General features: G+C 38.6%; 1 protein-coding gene across 2 annotated transcripts in view; it reads left to right on the top strand.

Moving 5' to 3' along the window:
• fam49ba (family with sequence similarity 49 member Ba) overlaps window positions 1–20,376 on the top strand; it is a 65,187-nt gene that overhangs the window by 20,024 nt on the left and 24,787 nt on the right. For both annotated transcript variants that reach the window (XM_022678007.2, XM_022678006.2), the window contains exons 2-4: window positions 17,433–17,522; window positions 18,110–18,231; window positions 19,443–19,548. In XM_022678007.2, the coding sequence (XP_022533728.1) occupies window positions 17,450–17,522; window positions 18,110–18,231; window positions 19,443–19,548 (301 nt within the window). In that variant the 5' untranslated portion in view covers window positions 17,433–17,449. The remainder of the gene's footprint in view (window positions 1–17,432; window positions 17,523–18,109; window positions 18,232–19,442; window positions 19,549–20,376) is intronic.

Raw genomic sequence — 20,376 nt, 5'->3', positions numbered from 1 at the left:
TGTCTTTAACTAATCTTTTATAGGTCTTTCCTAAATCAGTCATATATTTTTCTTGATCTTTTATAGACATTTCCTAGATCTTTTATTGCTCTCTTTTGAGTCTTTCCTTGATTATTTCAGTGTATTTATTTGATCTTTGTTTTAAACTTTTCTGGGTTTTCCATTTTCCGTAGGTATGTCTTTGAGCGTTTTTAGATATTTCCTAGATCTTTCCTAAATCTCTCTTCAGCCTTTCCTAAGTTATTCTTAAGCTTTTCCTATATTATTAAAAAAAATGTACATTACAGTATTTCCTTAATCTTTGTTTAGTTTTTCCTTAATATTAGACCTCTTTTATGGTCTTTCTTTAATGTTTCCTCTGTTTTCCTGGATATTATTGAAGTATTTCCAAGGTCTTTTCCGGACCTTTTCTAATTTGGTCACAACTCTTTCAATGTGTTTTCATTGTTTTTTTTTATTTGGCCAATGTAATATTGAAGACTATAAAGCTATACAGGAACACATGTGGAATTATTTTGTAAACAAAAAGTGTTAAACAAAGTATATATTTTATTCTTGTAATTCTTTTAAGTACCACATTTATCTTTGAGGACAGATCTGCACACTCTTGGTATTTTAATCTCAGTGTCTTCATGAGGGAGAGTCACCTGGAATAGTTTTCTCAGCATCTTGAAGGAAGGAGTTACTGGAGGTGCTGAAAAATAGTTGCTGCTTTTCCTTCACCCTGTGAAGCTCCAGCTCATCCCAATTCACCTCAAATCACCATCTCAGTTCATCAGGTTTAGATCAGGGGATTGTGGAGAACAAACACTTCTTTATTTTTACTGTTTACTACATAATTCTATATGTGTCCCTTAATTGTTTTCATGGATTTAATATTAATCTACAATGTAGAAAATAAATTAAAGAAAGAAAAACATTGAATGAGAAGTTGTGTCCACACTTGTGACTGGTACTGTATATATTTCCTGTCTTCCAAGAATTATACAGCTCTGGAAAAAATTAAGAGATCACTTTAGTTTCTGAATCAGTTTCTCTGATTTTTGCTATTTATAGGTATATGTTTGAGTAAAATTAACATTGTTGTTTTATTCTATAAACTACGGACAACATTTCTCCCAAATTCCAAACAAAAATATTGTCATTTAGAGCATTTATTTGCAGAAAATGGGAAATGGCTGAAATTACAAACAAAATGCAGAGCTTTCAGACCTCAAATAATGCAAAAAAAGAGATTTTAAGAGATCAGAAATCAATATTTAGTGGTGGAATAACCCTTGTTTTTAATCACAGTTTTCATGCATCTTGGCATGTTCTCCTCCACCAGTCTTACACACTGCTTTTGGATAACTTTATGCCGCTCCTGGTGCAAAAATTCAAGCAGTTCAGCTTGGTTTGATGGTTTGTGATCATCCATCTTTTTCTTGATTATATTCCAAACCTTTTCATTAAGGTGTCTCTTATTTTTTTTTTCCAGCGCTGTATATGTGCTTTTCCTTTGTCTTTGATCTTTTTTTTTTTATGATTAGTTTATTTTTTTTTAGATTAGTACTACATATTTACCTTATCATCCCTAGATAGTCCATTGAACTTTTCATTGCATTGCATTTTTATCCATTTATTAGCAATTTATTATCCATCTATCATTCCTTTGTTGCTAGCAATTTCAGAAACATCAGTAGCTTTGTTTATTATTTTAATTTATTTTATTTTATTTTTAAAGTGGAATGGTGCATTAATATTACACACTGTGATCACCTCATATACAAGTATCTGATGCCAAATTATTATTATAATAATATATTATATAATATATTTTTTTTATATTATTAAAAGCGCTATTATTTAAAAAAAAAAAAAAACTACTACATTTTTTAAGCTTTGTACTGCACACTGACTGCTGTGACCTCAGCGTAATGTCTCACAGGGAGTGGTGTGGGAGTTCCTCTTTTGTCCACCAAGGGGCAGTACAACCCCAGCAAATCCATCTCCCAGTAAATATATATGCAGCACCGCACCTCAATACCAGTGCTGTCAAACCCTGGTCTTTAGATTGGACGATATTTTCAAGGTCTGGCCTATTTTCAAGTTCACTCACGGTAAAGAGTTCACAGCATCATTAGGTTTGGTTCGTTTAGGTTGCCAGATTTTGTATGGTTGTTGTTATAATGCTGTGATGTCAGATAGTGTGAGGTCAGGCTGGGAGGACTTGTGACACACTGGGATTCAGATAGAGCCTTGTAAAGCCGACACCTCAGAGCCAAGCGTGCCCTGGAGCTAGTCGTTATTGGTAGCAGCAGCAGTGTGTGTGAACTGGGGGAGGGGGGTAGGGGGGGCATCTGTACGATGGCATTGCCTCTGTAATGCCTGGGGGCAGGAGTGTGTCCTCTGTATCCCTGATCCTGCTGGAGTGTGTATGCGTGGAGGTGCAGGGGGGGGGATGGAGGGGCCATGGTGGGGTTCATGTAAAGTTCAGATGTGCTTCCAGGCAGGTTATTGGAGGGAGACGAGGCTCAGAAGCAGGAGACTGTTTATGTCTGCACATCTAAAGCTACACCATCTGCCTGGAGCAGGATATTAAAACATAAGGCTAAAAATATGCTTTGGAATGCATATAAATGGATTTAAGCTGCAGCTTGTATTGTTGCTAGGTTACAGGTAAATAAGGTAGACTTAGGGCTGGGAAATGTATGGTCTGCATCAGTATAGGTGTAATATAGGACTGTGAATTGGCAATTATTTGAAGATATAATTCACATCACGATACAGGGGCTGCTACTTGATTTATCACATTAGTGTATTACAATAGTCTCAGAAAGTTGATATTTTGCTTTGGTTTTATAGAATTTTATGTAAACTGTCATAGTATAAAAACACTGTCATATTTATAAAATCTGAGAAAATATAAATTTTATCCAATTGGAACAGTGCAATCTAACAAGTACACAGTACAGCCCTGCCATCTAGTGGGTGGGGTTTAAATGCAATGCAAAATAAACCACAGTCTGACACCAATCTTTACATTAAAACTAATAATTATCAAGTGATACTATTACTTTGTTTTTTTTTATTTGATACAGAATATCGCGATACTTTAATATATTGATATTTTCTTACACCTCTAACCCTGATCAGAAAGAATAAGATGGAAAAAATGAATGATTATTTGTTGATTTTATTTAAACCAAAATATTAGCAATGCATTAAACAGAATAAACAATATGTTTACACTAAATTGTCTGGATAATATAAATGAAATTACGTAATATTAATAGCAGATTTAATCACTTTATTAAAGCAAAAACCATGACAGTATGTGAGTTCACGCCTTCATTTTGTGATTTTGTATAAAATAATAAGGTACACGGTTGTTAAGTTGTACATTTTTGCCAAAATACTGTTGTTGTCACACAAAACCTTTGTTTTATTTTGTTAGATAGTGATGGTAGTTTTTATTTTTGCGTATTTCATCTAATTTTTTTTTTTAAACACTCTTTTGTTGTTGGTAAAAACGGCGACATTTATACACATATTAATGTGCGCTTGTGAGGCGTTTCAGGAACAGATTAATTTACATTACACACAGATACAGCTGACTTGCATTTGTAAATGTGAACCATCAAGATAGCCAAATTGGATTTAAGCAATGTGGCTGTAATGTGAACGTGGCATAACATTCCTTGATCCACAGTGTCTCGTGTTTGTGTGTGTGAACTAGAAATAACTACAGGTTATTACCGCCAGCAGTAGACAGTGCAGTGAATGATAACTGCTTCACTGAAAAAAACTATTTTAATTAATAGTTGAAGCTGTTAGAGGCTTTACAGTATTAAAATCAGACACAGTTCCCTTCTTTCTCCAGTTGGCAAATAAATTCAGTTCAGTGTGCATTAAAATGATCCTTCGGTATGGCGGTATTTGAAAAAAAAAAAAATGCATACTGGTTTGAAATTGCCCAGCGGTATACCATATGAACCGTTATACCGCCCAGCACTATAATAATGTAAAAGTGTCTTAGAGTGTAAGTTCTCTTTAAAACATATTTGAATACCTGTTGGCATGTGTGACTTTTTTCTGAAAAATCTTTATAATTTAAGTGAATAAAGGTGCATCAAACTATATAAAATTGTTTTTTTTTGGGTCAGGGAGGATAAGCCATAAGATATTGAGCTCTTAGATGTTTGGTTTGAACCCTATAAAACACTTACACTTTTACATTTATTTATTTTTGTATTTATCTTGAGAGATTTGATTGACTGATTAATTGCTTTGAATATTGAAAGCATTGTAGGAAGATGGCGTGGATGCATAGGGACTGTAGAGTATGACACATTTTTCATCACTTGGGTGGCATTTTGGGTGGAGTCTCTCAATGTCTTGTTCTCTCTCTCTTTCTCTCCCCCTCTTTCTCTCTCTCTGACTCATTGCTGATGCTGGAAGGCAGGGCTAGAAGATTCCAGAGTTAGCCCCTATAAGTACAATTGACCAGCCCTGCCCATCTGTTTTCTCTCTCTGTGTCTCTCTCTCTCTCTCTCTCTCTCTCTCTCTCTCTCTCTCTCTCTCTCCATAGCAGCCTCACACTCCTCCCCAATTCCTTCTGGGTGTAACACACACAGAGAGAGAGAGAAAGAGAGAGAGAGAAGCTTCCGGGCCCGTAGCCGCTGCCTCATCAGTACGTCACACTGGCACACTGTCCCCTGCGGCAGCTCAGCAGCAGAGAGGGGCGTGATTTAGGGGAAATGATGCTGGGGAAAAATAAGGGAAATCTGGGATTGTGTTTATTTTTTTATTTATTTTTTTTGTGGGTTTGCTTGTGAGTTTATTTGTGTGTGTGCACGTGTGTGTGTGTATGGAGAGGCAGGATGATGACCGCACACTGAAAGCATTGCCGCTGCTGAGGCACGCTGACACCAGCATGAGTTGACTGCAGCCTGTAAAGCGTAGTAAATGAGCTGTCCTCAGATCACACATCCTCAGCAGTAGCTGCTGCTGCTTATGGAGAGACTCCAGTTTGAGTCAGGCTGGAGATTAAGCACATATTGAAGCACTTCTGCGTGAATAAGATAAATGGAAGCCTTCGGTCCTTCATTAAGTAAAGCTGTTGAAGACTTAAGAAGAAACAAACACACAATAATCCACATTCCAGTCTGTTGTAGAGTACTGAACAACTTACACTGCTGTGGCGGCTCACACGTACAGTAAGCATGATGCTGATTAGTGGAATCAACTGTACTGTAAGCTTCTATTACTTGTTCAAAAACAGCGTTAAGTAGCATTTTGCTCTTAAAAAAAAGCAGCATTAAAGTTATGTTAATGCTATACTGACCTGAAATATTACACTGCTAATTGCACTGTGTAACTTTGGTGAGGTAGGCAGGAATATGCTAAGATTAGTCATTGATTTGTCTTTAAATTGTATTGTATCCTTTCAGATGCTTCCTACAGTTTCAGTGATTGTGTGTAAGATTTTTCTCGCGGCTTTTCATTAATCGCTAAAATGTGTTCCATTGAAGTAATTAAACATACAAATCCTGCGTAAAATTTCCCAATAAAACTTTTTTATTGTGGTCATTTTCGCCTCTCTCAGGTTTAACTGTGCTATAGGTGAGGTTGATGTGTCGGTGTACTTTGGTACGCAGACACATCATAATATGCAGATCAGTCTACCAATAATACCACCCCCCTCCTGAGGTCCAACCATCTACTTCTGACCACTGTCAGAGACACACTGCTGCTGCTGCAGCTCAGCCAATCAGCTCTCCCTCCAGCCCTGCGTCTAAACCCATACATCACCCAGTGCCCCTCCTAAACTACCCCTTCCATTTTTTAACCTTTTTATATTTGAGTTGAGGGTGGAGTCAGCTAAAATCAGGGCGTTTAGTCCCTCTTTAAAGGAGAAATTGAGTGTGAAATGGAATTGGGTTTAAAGGGAAACACGATAACAAGTACAAACTTTTGTTGAATAGCGATATGAATTAAAAACTGTATCTCAATATTTTTTCCTAAATTGCGATATTTGATATATATCTCAATATTTTTTTCATCCCATAAGGTAATATCAAAAAGCTACAAAGAGACAAAGCTACATGTTCCAAATATTATATTGGTACTTTTACAATTCAGTGCTGTATCCTGTGTATTAAAGTAGCCTAGCATTTTATATAATCAACAACTGAAAGTAGCCTAAAAACAAGAGATATATAAAAAAAATTACATTGTGCTTTTGGAAAAAGAGCATCTAAAGTGCTTAAAAAGATCTATTCTCATACACATGTGAAGGAGCTGATTGGTCAGTTCAGGTTAGAGTGGGTGTGTCTGCTCTAAAGATCAGTGTTTAGTTCAGTGGTGATGCTTCAGAACATCAGACGTGCTGCTGTTTGGCTGAAAAGTCGGGTTCTGCCATCACTGTGTGTTTTTATAGAGAACAGCGTCTGAATGAGCTTCGTATCTCTCCTCTGTGTGCGCCACACTTTATTTTAGACTGCAGGCGATCGGTCTTTGAGTTTCCTGCACTGCAAAACCTACACCCCAAGTCCAACTCACACAAACTCTCCTTTAAGGCTTATTTATGGTCAGCAATAAATATGGATTCACATACAACAGACAAATTGTCTTTATTTGAGCGTGTTCTCTGAAAGATTACGGATACAAATGGAACAGATGCATATCACTGAAACTTGTAGGGGGTGTGAAAACAATAGTCCAAACAAAACATTTCTACTGCCATATGGACACAATGAAGAAGAAATGCTGTCAGGGAAGAGACTTGTAAAAGATGTTTGTACACTGTTTGCAGCCATATACAAAGATGCTTGTACATTTTTATGACCTTCACAGAGCCTGTTGTTGTCACTAATGTCTGACTCTGTCCTGTCCTCTTGTGGACGTATCGCTTAACATTCATGCCAATGTAAAGGACATGTTGAAGTATGTGGACAGTCACGTTTACAACATTGGAAACGAACTAATCACTTTTGTATATAAAGAGAGTATAAATAACGGGTTTAGTGGTTGCTCAAAGCACAAATTAGACTTCCTAACTATAGGGGGAGCCCAGGAGTGAGAAATGCCATTTCTCATATAAAGACAAATATACGTATAGTTCTGCATTGAACCTATGCCATAGCCTACACATACACTTGACCCTGCTCCGTAGCCCGCTGCGCACATCCTCGAAAGTTTCCCTCTTGTGGGTGTGTTTGGGGCTGTTTGCGCCATCACAAGTGGCCATGTATTAGCATGGCTGGTTAGCATGCTAGTAGGCTACATATTAAGCTATCCACTACTTTCTTCTTTGCTTTATTTTTTCCAAACTGCCCCTATATGTGTGCAAAACTGCATCATATATAAAATGAAAAGAGCAACCACAGTGGTTGTTCAAAACCACACTGCTGATGACCTCTGTGTCTGTTATTGGTCAGAAAAATCTGTTAGGTCGATCGGTATAGAATGTCACTTCACCACTTCATCATTTATTTGCATATAGTTGTCTTTGTCCTCTGCCAGTGTGAACGCAGGTTAAGCATCACATAATATGGACAGCAACAGCTGTGATTGGTCCATTGAGCCACCCACACATTCCCACCTTCGAGCAGAATCGCGCACATGCTAGTAGCAGTATAAAATCAGGCAGCTGCGTAGGGCGCTTGCACAGTCTTTACCTTATACAACGTAAATTTGTCTTAATGCTCTTAAATACACTAATGATATCTCACGTTCAAGATCAACTACAGTTGGACTAAGAGAAATATTGTACAAATGTGATTTTTACTCTTAATAAAAAGCAAGCAGAGTATTATATTAAAGGTACCATGCATTGTAAAAGGTTTTCACACCCTATCAAAACCCAATCTCCTCCAAGTCCTAACTCCAACAAGTGGCCTTTTAACTTTGATTAATGTCATTGTCTTGCTGGAAGGTGAATCTCCTTCCCAGTCTTAGATCTGCATATTAACTCTGACCAGCTTCTCTGTGCCTGATGGAAAAAAAAAAAACATCCCCAGAGCATGATGCTGCCACCACCATGTTTCACAGTGGGGATGGTGTGTTCAAGGTGCTAAGAGAGTGGTACTGGGTTAAATTATATCTATCTATATATATATATATATGTAGTGTAATCAGATTTTACACCTTTTACAAATCACAGTTTACTTTTGAAAAGACACAGTCAAAAATAAATGAATTTTTGGCATCAGTTTGGTCTGAATTTATTCCTGTTTGAAACTTATAGGGTTAGTTTTTTGTCATACAGGGATAAAGCATAGACGTACACATTTATTTTCTTTCAATTAAAAAAATGCTTTGCAGTCCAAGACTAGGCTTAATCCCTGTCCTTGGAACTGCCTTTAATATCACTACAGGGTTAGAGGCTTCAGGGGTTTTACGATTATTATATTTGTGGTAAGGGGGGGGATTGTTTGTCTATGTATGGGTGTATACATATTTAAACGAAACCAGTACAATTCCCCTTGTTCGTTTTTCATATTGTGTGTGTGTGTGTGTTAGTGCTGTGTGTGTTAGTGCTGTGTGTGTTAGTGCTGTGTGTGTTAGTGCTGTGTGTGTTAGTGCTGTGTGTGTTAGTGCTGTGTGCCAGTAGGTCGTCTGAAGGCTGTGAATGTAACATTAATGCAGTGTGGCACGGCTGTGGGCTGAATCTGGGTCAAGAGGGGTGCTGCCTCTCTCTCTCTCTCTCTCTCTCTCTCTCTCTCTCTCTCTCTCTCTCTCTCTCTCTCTCTCTCTCTGCACTGCAGCAGCAGAAACAGCAGCTCAGCACTGCAGAGCCCCGCCCACCTTGCCTCTGCCCATGTGACTCTGCTCTGCACTGTGTGTGTGTAGTGTGTGTGAGTGCTGCACTGGCTGGGCTGGGCTGGGATGTAGTAGTAGTAGTAGTATTTGTAGTAGTAGGCGGGGTGGTGGTGGGCACGTGGACCCTCACGCTTCTGCTGCGGCTGCTGCTCTTCATGCTGAAATGTGCTGCTGCTGCTGCAGTGAAGTGGACGCTGACATGCTGTCCAGAGCGTCCACACCCAGAACCACTGAAGCCCTGCGTCCTGCACCTCACGCTGTGCACATGTCTAATAGGATTTAAGGGGGATTTTGGGAAAGAACCCCACCCCCTTAATTCCCACCCACACCCAAACACACACACATACAGTGCCCTCCATAATTATTGGCACCCCTGGTTAAGATGTGTTCTTTAGCTTCTCATAAAATGAGTTTTGTTCAGAATAATATAGGACCACGATGGGAAAAAAAAGTAAAGTCCAACCTTTAACTCAAGTAAATTTTAAGGGGGAAATAAAATCCCTGACTAAGAAATAATTATTCTTCATAAAATCACCTGTTCCACAATTATTGGCACCCCTAACAATTCTTAGGAAATAAATTTAATAAAAGTATTTCTGTCACTTCTACAGTAGTTTACAAAGTTGATCAGAGTATGTAGGAACATTTAATTAGTAATTCAACTTCCTGTTTCCCTGGGGTATAAATATGACGTGACACAGAGGCCATTTATCTTCAACATGGGAAAGACAAAGGAACATGCCATTCAAGTGAGGCAGATGTGTGTTGACCTTCACAAGTCAGGCAATGGCTACAAGAAAATCGCTACTCGCCTACACCTGTCCATATCTACTGTCAGAGGAATTATTAAGAAGTTTAAAACAACTGGAACAGTGGTAAACAAGCCTGGACGAGGATGCAAGTTTATTTTGCCACCACGCACAGTGAGGAGGATGATAAGAGAAATAAAAAGTTCTCCAAAGCTCACTGTTACAGAATTGCAACAAATGGTAGCTTCTTGGGGTCACAAAGTCTCCAAAACAAGCATCAGGCGCTATCTACATGCCAACAAGCTGTTTGGGAGGCATGCACGGAAGAAACCATTTCTCACTCACAATCATAAACGTAAACGTTTGGAGTTTGCTAAGCGGTACTATGACTTCAACTGGGACCGTGTGCTTTGGTCAGATGAAACAAAGATAGAGCTTTTTGGCAACAAATGCTCTAAGTGGGTCTGGCGTAACACAAGAGCTGAGTATGCAGAAAAGCACCTCATGCCCACTGTGAAATACGGCGGGGGATCAGTGATGCTGTGGGCCTGTTTCTCTTCTAAAGGCCCTGGGAACCTTGTTAGGGTGCATGGCATCATGAATGCTCTAAAATACCAGGACATTTTAAAACAAAATCTGGTGGCTTCTGCCCGAAAGCTGAAGATGGGTCGTCACTGGGTCTTTCAGCAAGATAATGACCCTAAACATGTGGCCAAATCTACACAGAAATGGTTCACCGCACACAGAATCAAGCTTCTCCCATGGCCATCTCAGTCCCCAGACCTCAACCCCATTGAAAACCTGTGGGGTGAGCTGAAGAGGAGAGTGCAGAGGAGAGGACCCAGGGCGTTGGATGATTTAGAGAGAATGTGCAAAGAGGAATGGTCAAAGATCCCTCTTTCTGTATTCTCAGGAGAAGATTAGGTGCTGTTTTGTTGGCAAAAGGGGGTTGTACAAAGTATTAACATCAGGGGTGCTAATAATTGTGGCACACATGATTTGATGTTAAATAATTATTTCTTAATGTGGGATTTTTTTTCCTACTGAATAAATTCACTTGAGTTAAAGGTTGTATTTTACTCTTTTTTTCCATCGTGGTCCTATATTATTTTGAACAAAACTCAATTTATGAGAAGCTAAAGAACACATCTTAACCAGGGGTGCCAATAATTATGGAGGGCACTGTATACACAGGGATCTCATCCTAGTACAACCAGCAGCATATTATTGTGCCTCTACAGTCAGGTGTGTTTTTTGCTTATGGGGCCTCATTTTTCACAAATGCACCATTTTTACCAAAATATGAAAAGCACATGCACAGCATTCCAACAGATGGCAAATGATTGCTTATTTAATGTAATTTTGTTATCTCTTATGTTTTTTTTCAACATCACTATTGATTTATTTGTACACTTTAATGTTTTTTAATTCACTATGGATTTTAAGTCATTGATTGATTAAATACAATTGCTTGTATTAAATTTAATGAGCAATTTGTGCTTAAATATGAATATATTGTTTGTATTCTAGTCTTATATATAGTATTGGGTTCTTGCAGTTTATAAAGGGGCATTTTGATGATAATAATAATAATAATAATAATAATAATAATAATAATAATATTTGTAAAAATAAGAATTATTCCTATTATATGTGGGGTAGCACCTTTCAGCTACAAGCATTGTAAAAGATGTACAAGAGCAACAAAAATTCTAATTTAACGGTAATTCAATGTCAGAATTGAAACACTAACTTTTGGCCTATTCAGCAATGTAAAATAAACCTTTATTGCATTATCAGCATTAAAAGATGTAACCAAAAATGAAAAAAAGTTTTTTTTTATGTTCTTTGCTCTCAGCATTTGTAACTCCGCCTCATTTCTCATGTGCAGGACAGTCGTGATGTGAGATTCGCTATAAAAAAAACCTTAAAGACTTTTTAAACATAAAGCTTTTACTTGTCAATTATTTGTCACTACAAAAAAACACTCCTCTTTCAGTGTTATATTTATTTCTTTAAACCTGCTTCCCTTTCAAGTTCAAGAGTCATTATTCATTTATTCATCTTCTTTTAAGATGCTGAGCATTCGCTTCTGGACTCGGGCTGCGCTCTCATTGGCTGCCGGCTTGTTTTTGGTTGAGAGAGCCCTTTTTGGCTCCATGGAAACAGCAGAATGCTGTGAGCCAATCACAGGGCAGGGTGGGGAGAGTTGTAGTCAAATGAGCAGAAGGCCCGGATTTGGCGTGTGAAGCAGGCAGAGGGCTTTTGGGGGTCCGGGACATTCAAAGGCGCGCACACACACACACATGCTTGTGCACACTCTAGAGCTCACACAGTCCCTCTGGTTGCTTGAATATGCAGCACCATGAGAGAGTGTGTGTTTGTGCTGAAATTTCGGTTAGAACACACCTCCACGCCTACACACACACACACACACACACACACACACACTCGCAGTGCCCACAGTCAGCAGGAGCCTAGTTACCTACTTTTACTTTTACTGCGTTAAAAACTCCATTTGTTTTCGTTGAAGTAATACTTGTAATACATGTGTAGTGTAGTAAATAAGGGACCACTTAAAAATTGAGTTTCTTTGATTTTAATAGATAAAAAAATCTTGCACCAGAAGTGGCATAAAGTTATCCAAAAGCAGTGTGTAAGACTGGTGGAGGAGAACCTGCCAAGATGCATGAAAACTGTGATTAAAAACCAGGGTTATTCCAGCCAATATTGATTTCTGAACTCTTAAAACTTTATGAATATGAACTTGTTTTCTTTGCGTTATTTGATGTCTGAAAGATCTGAGATCATTTCCCATTTTCCGCAAATAAATGCTCTAAATGACTATTTTTATTTGGAATTTGGAAGAAATGTTGTCTGTACTTTTTAGAATAAAACAACAATGTTTATTTTACTCATATACTAGTCTCTTAATTGTTTCCAGACCTGTATATTTCAAGAATATACTTCTTAAACAAATTAAAAGTTAAGTTTTAAACATTAAAATTTGCAGATTTTTGTAAATTTTGTAAACAACATTAAATGGTTCCTCATTTGTAAATCTGTAAATTTGTAACATTTGTCTTTGCCTGGTAACAGGCACACTTGTTTATCTTTATTCATAATTCATTTGTGTATTCATTATTTATTTATTAATTCTTATTGTTCATTTCATATTTCTCTTTGTTTTGTTTCCAGTGTAGACTAGAGGAGAATGGTTTCTCCTCCTGAGTCTTGGTCCTGAAAGTGTATTCCTCTTAATCTAGCAATGTTTCCCTTCCACTGGTGTTCTTGGCTTTGAGGCTTGGTTGTTGGGGCTTTGTTTGGAAAAGGGTTTTTGTACAGCTGCTCTGTGACACGCCCAGTCCAATAAAGCACTATACAGATATGTACATATCTAAAATAACCTGGCTGAAATAAATTTACATATATTTCCGTGTAGCTGTAAACCAGGTAGTCTAGTCTGAGGAGGCCAGCAGCCACCAGTTTGGTGTCACATGCTGTTATCCATGAAAGTAGACAAAAGTACAGTGAAGTTTCAGCCATGAAGATGACAATTCAATTAACAGCACTTCTGCTTTATACTACTGTTTCTACTGTCACTTATTTGGCACTTCTCCATTTGTACATACATTGAATATTCAGCATGGTTAGAGCTGTGATGCTAACAAACACAGCAGCCAGGCACTGCAGCATTTGATCAGGTCTGTCGTGATGCTAGCTCCATTTCCCTATTATTGGCCGTACTAATATTTATTGCCTTTTCCGCCTATTGCGCGATTTTGTTTCTCTCTCAGCCAGTCCTGTTAATGAAATTTAAAACACATCAGCTCCACCCTTAGACAAACATTTAAACTTTATTCTCGCAAAAAATCATAAAACATTGTTGGTGGGGCGCCGAGTGGTCCAGCGATCTAAATCGCTGCCACTATGAGCGGGAGGTCGCAGGTTCGAACCCTCACTAATGCAGCTTTGCGCTCAGAGGGAGCAAAATTGGCCCTCTACTGTACTCTGGGTGGGTAGATGGCGCTCTTTCCCTTCATCACTCCTAGGGTGATGTCTGCAGCACAGGGCGTCTGTGAGCTGATGTATCTGAACCGAGCCGCTGCGCTGTCCTCCAAGCGCGCTGGCTGCTCAGTAATGCTGCATCAGCAGCAGCTCAAAAAGAAGCGGTGGCTGGCTTCGCATGTATCGGAGGAAGCTTGTGTTAGTCTTCACTCTCCTGTATAACACTTTGCAAAATGGGAAAGTAAAGTGTTATACAGGAGTTTCAGTGAAGTATTGAGGCTTGAGCAGTATTAGCTGCTGACCACAGCACTAGCCCTTTTGCCATTGAGAGGCGAATATATTGGACTGTAGTCTGCATGTTTATCGTGTTAAAACAAGCTACGTAGGACAAACCGCTAGCTAATAGCGCCCTGGCCTACCGGAACACTCAGGGTTCCTCAATGTAGCACTGTCGGGCGGCATTTACTAGCACTGCTAACAGAACTGCTAACACTGCTGCTAACCATGCTGTTGAAAATATTGGAAATCTAAGCTTACTGTAAATAAACAGAGGCACTGTACTCTCTCAAATAAACTTTTTTTTTTTAAAGAAATCTGTGTAGATTAACTTCTTGTTTGACTTTGAAAGAAAATGTTTTATTTAAGAACATGGAAAGACCTGCTGAATTAGACATGATGACACCCTTACTATTGTCCGTTAAAATGTGCCTTATGCATGAATATAAACCAGAAAATAAGCTTTCGTTGATAGTGCGCCTTATAATAGGGTCCACCTTATAGTTAGTAAAATATGATATGTTAAGTGGTGTTGTTATTAAAATAAAAGCTTATATGTATGTTTTAACAGTTACGTCGAGTATGTTTAAGCAGAAAATAGGGTAGCCAATAATGTGTTTTGGAGGATTGGACTCATTATGCAAACAGACACAGCACTTGGACTCCGCAGGGTTTCAGCAGAGGGTTAGTTGTTATTCTAACAGCTGGGCTCGGTAGGGTTGGAGCCACAATGCTAACAGAGACAGCAGCCAGGCTCAGCACCACTGGAGCAGGCTAGTCACAATGTTTACACCTGGGCTCAGCAATGTTGGGAGTGGGTTAGTTGTGATGCTAACAGCTGGGCTGGGCAAAGTTTGAGCCACAATGCTAACAGACACATCTGGACTCGGCAGGGTGTGAAGCGGGTTCAGTATTCAATTCCGTATTCAGACTTGCTATCAGTTAACTTATTTAACTTGGCTGTTTTCCAGCTGGAAGACATGAGCTGTACAGAGCTAGCATAGTAACATTATTTGAGCTAACTTAGCATTAGCATTTGTTTGTTTACCAAAAGACTGGACTCCTGTATCTGTGTAAATTTCAGTCACTTGTGATCTACTGGAGCTTTCTGTGGTTATTAAGCAGTTGAGTGGGTGCTAGTGCTAATATCTGTTGTTTATATCATACATATAATATGTTATCATAAAATCACAGTTTCCTACAGTGTCAGAAGCCTTCTGTTTCTGATATTTTGACATACAATATACAGTTGATTCCACACATGTAGAGTGTTAGAAGTTCATAGCGGGGCTCTGGCTGGACCCCAGTTGCTGTTTTAGTCATTGTGTTTTTTGTGTGTGTGTTATTAAGCTATCCGTATCCGTTCCCTCGCTTAGGCAGGGATGACTCCTGACACACACTCCTGTTAAAGCTCTTGATTCACTGAACAGGAATGTATTCCTGAAAGAGGAGCGGTCACTTTAGTTCTCCAGAACCAGTGCCAGGCCAGAGTCCAAGAGGTCGGAATAAGACCCACGGGTCCTCCCAAATCATCTTCAATTATCAGAGATGAAGCACTGCATGTTTTCCGTTCTGAATAGTGAGTGAAATCATGACTGGACAGTGGATGAGTGCAGAGACGTGTTATCCTTCTCCCAGAGGTCCTTATTGCAGGATGGTTTGATTATTTAACTGCTTAAACAAACCAGATTCATCTCAGCAGTCAGTTTCCAGGTTTAGAAGTTGTGATGGAGCAGAGGAATCATTAGACTGATCTAGATTACAGGCTTCTAGGAAAGGACTAGACACCAGGCATGCACTGATACGGGAATCATGGGCTCATGATGATATCTTTAATGTGTGATGCATATATTCACCAGTACCATAATAAAACAAAATGAAGTGTAAAGTGTGGGGGGCGAAATCCACCTGTATTGTTACCAGTACATACAAATATATTTTCATTAAAGTACAGATATTTAATTGCAGCATCACCTAAACATCCGGACATTGTAAAAATGAAGAACATATATATTTGTCATTTAGGTCACGTCCAAATCTTCTGTTGCTGATGATGTTTTTTAAGGCAAATGGGGCCATTAAATACTGGATATATTGGAAATATCAAATTGCATAAATTTTAAAATCTATATCTAAAAATATCAGAAACAGCATAATTAAAGAATTGGACAGATTTGACAAACATCAAAATGTCAAAGCTCATCATATATGATGATGGACTAAATATTGGACAAATAATAAAAAAAAATAATAATAAATAAATAATAAAAATAATAATCAAAATAATTCTAAGCATTAAAACTATATTGAAGTGTAGGCCAAATAAAAATAATATTTACAATAAATAAATGTCCAAATATTTGACAAATAATAAAATTGGACAGTTGGCTGAATAAAAATGGAACAAATGTAAAAAAATGTCAGACAATACTGAATTATTGGATAAATTAATATTGAATTTGGAAAAATATTTAAATCTTAACTGTCTAAATATTGGACAAATAACTACATTGGACAACTTTCTAAATATTGGACAAATATTGATATTGAAACTGTCTTTATTGGACAAATACAGCTCTGGAAAAAAAATGACAACACTTAAAAATGATGAGTTTCTTTGATTTTACCTAATTGAAAACCTCTGAAATATAAACAAGAGGAAGATGGATGATCATAAGCCATCAAACCAAGCTAAAGCTAAATGTTTGAATTTTTGCAACAGGAGTGGTGTAAAGTTATTCAAAAGCAGTGTGTAAGACTGGTGAAGGAGAACATGCCAAGATGCATGAAAACTGTGATAAAAAAACAGGGTTATTCCACCAAAAATGGATTTCTGAACTCTGAAAACTTTATGAATATGAACTTGTTTTTCTTTGCATTATTTGAGGTCTGAAAGCTCGGCATCTTTTTTGCTATTTTAGCCGTGTTGAACAAACTGAAGAATTGTTCAAATAAGACAAATTTCTATATATTCGACAAATATTGATATAACTGCTTAAATATTGCACAAACCCTGAAATTGGACAATAGTCTAAATATCAGTAAATATTGAAATTGAACAAGCTTCTAAACATCACACAAATATTAATGTGTTGGACAAATTGAAGAAACATTGTAATACGACACATATCTAAATATCGTACTGAAAAACGTACTGAAATCAGACTCCTACTGAAATATCTGACAAATTGGATAAAATATTACAATATTGGGTGGAGGAAACCACTGTTAATATTGATAGGATTCCAGTTTCTTTGTGTATCTGTACTGTACACCGCTGCTGATTTGTGTCTGTGAGAGTTTAATGAGGTGGGAGATGCTGCTTAGTTTACCTCCTCACTCTCCACTGCCTGGAGCAGATGTTAGTGTGTGTGTGTGTGATCAGATGTTGTGGGGGTACAGGAGGGACAGGTGGTCTGTTTGTAGAGGGCCAGGCAGTGTTTACACTGGGCTTTTAACCAGTCTGGGTAAATGGCTGACATTATCATATTCATAATTAATCTTACACACTCACACTTACACAGACACACCACACAGTGACATCCTCAGCGGGAGAATGACTGACTCATCAGTAGCTCGTCTTCCTCTCCACAGGTTTCTGATTGGACGGCATGGGGAATCTGATTAAGGTTCTGACGAGGGATATCGACAACAATGCTGGGAACTTCTTCCTGGACTTTGAGAGTAAGTGGATTTATGCATATTTAATTATTATTATTTAATTATTTGCATTCAGATGTTTGTGGACACCCCTGCTAATTTGGGTTGCACTCATTGCTGAAACAGATGTACATATGCACTCACACACAGCTTGTCTAGTCCCTGTAGAGAAGCATTCACAAAAATAGGACTCTATGGTGCAGTCTGCCTTATGCCAGGTGTGACTAGAGGGGTGGAGAGTTCCCAGTGTAGAGCTAATGAGCAGTGGAACTGTGTTTTCTTTGGAAAGATTGTACTCCATTTAATAATGAAGGGGTGGTGGCTATCTAACATCTTGAGGTCATTAATGTTCTTGTCACTGAACTCAATCAGATCCTCACTGCAATGCTTCAAAATTTAGTTGATCTAGCTTCACTGGGAAGTAGAGACAGTTACTCCAACAAATACAATACAAACTCTTTTTTTAATACTCTTTAATTTCTCTGACTTCTTTTAATTTCTTGTCTTTCCTTACTATTTACTGATATATATATATATATATATACACAGTTCTAGTGCATACTAGTGCAGTTGTTGGGGTGATTAATGGAGTTATTTTTGTCTCCATGCAGATGCTCAGCCCACGGAGGCAGAGAGGCAGCAGTGGGAGCAGGTGAGCGCGGTTCTAGAGGAGGCGATGAGCATCCTGCAGGACCTGCAGTCTTACAGTGGAGCAGGAGAAGCCATCAGACAGGTGAGCACACCGTACAGCCAGCCTGAAAGGCCATTTAAGTAGATTTTGTCAAGTGTCATGCAAGTTAGAAATTCTGTCATGAAGTGCCGTAGAGACATTTCTCACCAAGAGGTACACTACCCAAATGTAGTCTCTGAAAGACTTTTTGTATAAGCTAACACCTCACAGTTCCCAAGCCATTCCCTGAGCAACACTTCAAGTTAAATGTACTGTACATTCTACTATCCTATGGATTGCCAGTGTAAAGTAAATATAGATTAAAACTCAGAATTGCTGCCATACACTGTATGTAGGGGTTGGACAATAAACTGAAACACCTGTCATTTTAGTGTGGAGGTTTCATGGCTAAATTGGACCAGCCTGGTGGCCAATCTTCATTAATTACACATTATTGCACCAGTAAGAGCAGAGTGTGAAGGTTCAATTAGCAGGGTAAAAGCACAGTTCTGCTCAAAATATTGCAATGCACACAACATTATGGGTGACATACCAGAGTTCAAAAGAGGACAAATTGTTGGTGCACGTCTTGCTGGAGCATCTGTGACCAAGACAACAAGTCTTTGTGATGTATCAAGAGCCACGGTATCCAGGGTAATGTCGGCGTACCATCAGGAAGGACCAACCACATCCAACAGGATTAACTGTGGACGCTGTAAGAGGAAGCTGTCTGAAAGGGATGTTTGGGTGCTAACCCGGATTGTATCCAAAAAAACATAAAACCACGGCTGATCAAATCACGTCAGAATTCAATGTGCACCTCAACTCTCCTGTTTCCACCAGAACTGTCTGTCGAGACAATAAATTACTGTGGTCTAAAAGCAGGTGTTTCAGTTTGATTGTCCAAACCCTGTACATGTCTGTTTGAGGTCAGGTAGAAGACACTGTGCTGTTCCTTTACAGTCATGTAAATCACTTGTCAGTTCCATTCCAGGAGAGTCACATCACTTCAGGCCTTAGTGTTTACACACCTGAATCATCACTTATCATCGCACAGCTTAGCTCATCACAGGGTTGAGTCAAATGCAGTGTGTTGAATCAGGATGCCCTGCAGTATTACAAGTATAATAGAGAGGAGCACTCTTTCTATCAGGTAATGGTAGGAATGATCCTGGAGACACTGTGCTTTTATAGGAAGCATGTTCAGTTAAGCACTGGATTTAAAAAACATCATCTTGATGTTCATAGTAACTGTTGTATTGATGTGTGTCCAGGCTATTCAGCAGCCGAATGATGAGAGTGTGCAGGAGAAGGCCTGGTCTTCTGTGGTTCCACTGGTGGGGAAGCTAAAGAAGTTTTACGAGTTCTCTGTGAAGCTGGGTAAGAACTTCCTTTCACTCTCTCTCGCTCTCTCTCTCTCTCTCTCTCTCTCTCTCTCTCTCACACACACAACCACATTTACAGACAATGAATGTTCTTGTAAAACTTTTGACCAATAGTATATATATGTTTAAAAATACTTATTTTAAAGGTCTTACTCCATCATTTTTCATTCATTTTAAAATGTCTTGTTGTGGTCTCTAGTATGAATGAATGCAATGTGAGTCGTTTTTTGTTTAAAAAAAAGAAAAAAAAAAGAAGAAGTGCTTGGGTGATTCGGAGTATAACGCTGCTTTAGTCCGGTGGAGGAGTGGGCGTGGAGAAACGATAGGATTTCGGTTCTTGCTTATGAATATTTATACATGCAAACATATTGCTTCTGATTGGCTAACAGCACTGCGACGCCGCAAGATGGACAACAGTTAGAAATGTTTTAAAATAAAGACATTTTTACACTAATAACAGTCTTTGCAATGTCATGTTACTTTACAACATGTGCAATGCCCAGCTAAGTACAGTTCAACTACTGACCTAGTCTTAAAGTCTCTGTAAAACGCAAAATCCACTGGAGATCCTATGTCAACATAGTTACTTACACACAGAGGTGGGTAGTCCAGGTCCAGGTAGTTTTGTTGGCTGAGCCTATGTCTATGGTGGTGTTCCATAGACAAATTCTAACCATTTGTTCCTTAGCTCTGAATTACTGGGCATAGCATAGAACACCGATGTGTTATTTGCACACATAACAAATGACCGAACTGCCATGCTGTTAGTAGCGCTGTTAGCTCCTGTCTAACAAGATGTTGTCTCCTGTTGGTGGTCACAAGC

Source organism: Astyanax mexicanus, chromosome 8 (assembly GCF_023375975.1).
Source record: "Astyanax mexicanus isolate ESR-SI-001 chromosome 8, AstMex3_surface, whole genome shotgun sequence".
Taxonomy (NCBI): Eukaryota; Metazoa; Chordata; class Actinopteri; order Characiformes; family Acestrorhamphidae; genus Astyanax; species Astyanax mexicanus.
The sequence above is the reverse complement of the archived record's forward strand: the minus strand, read 5'-3'. Positions and strand labels throughout refer to the sequence as shown.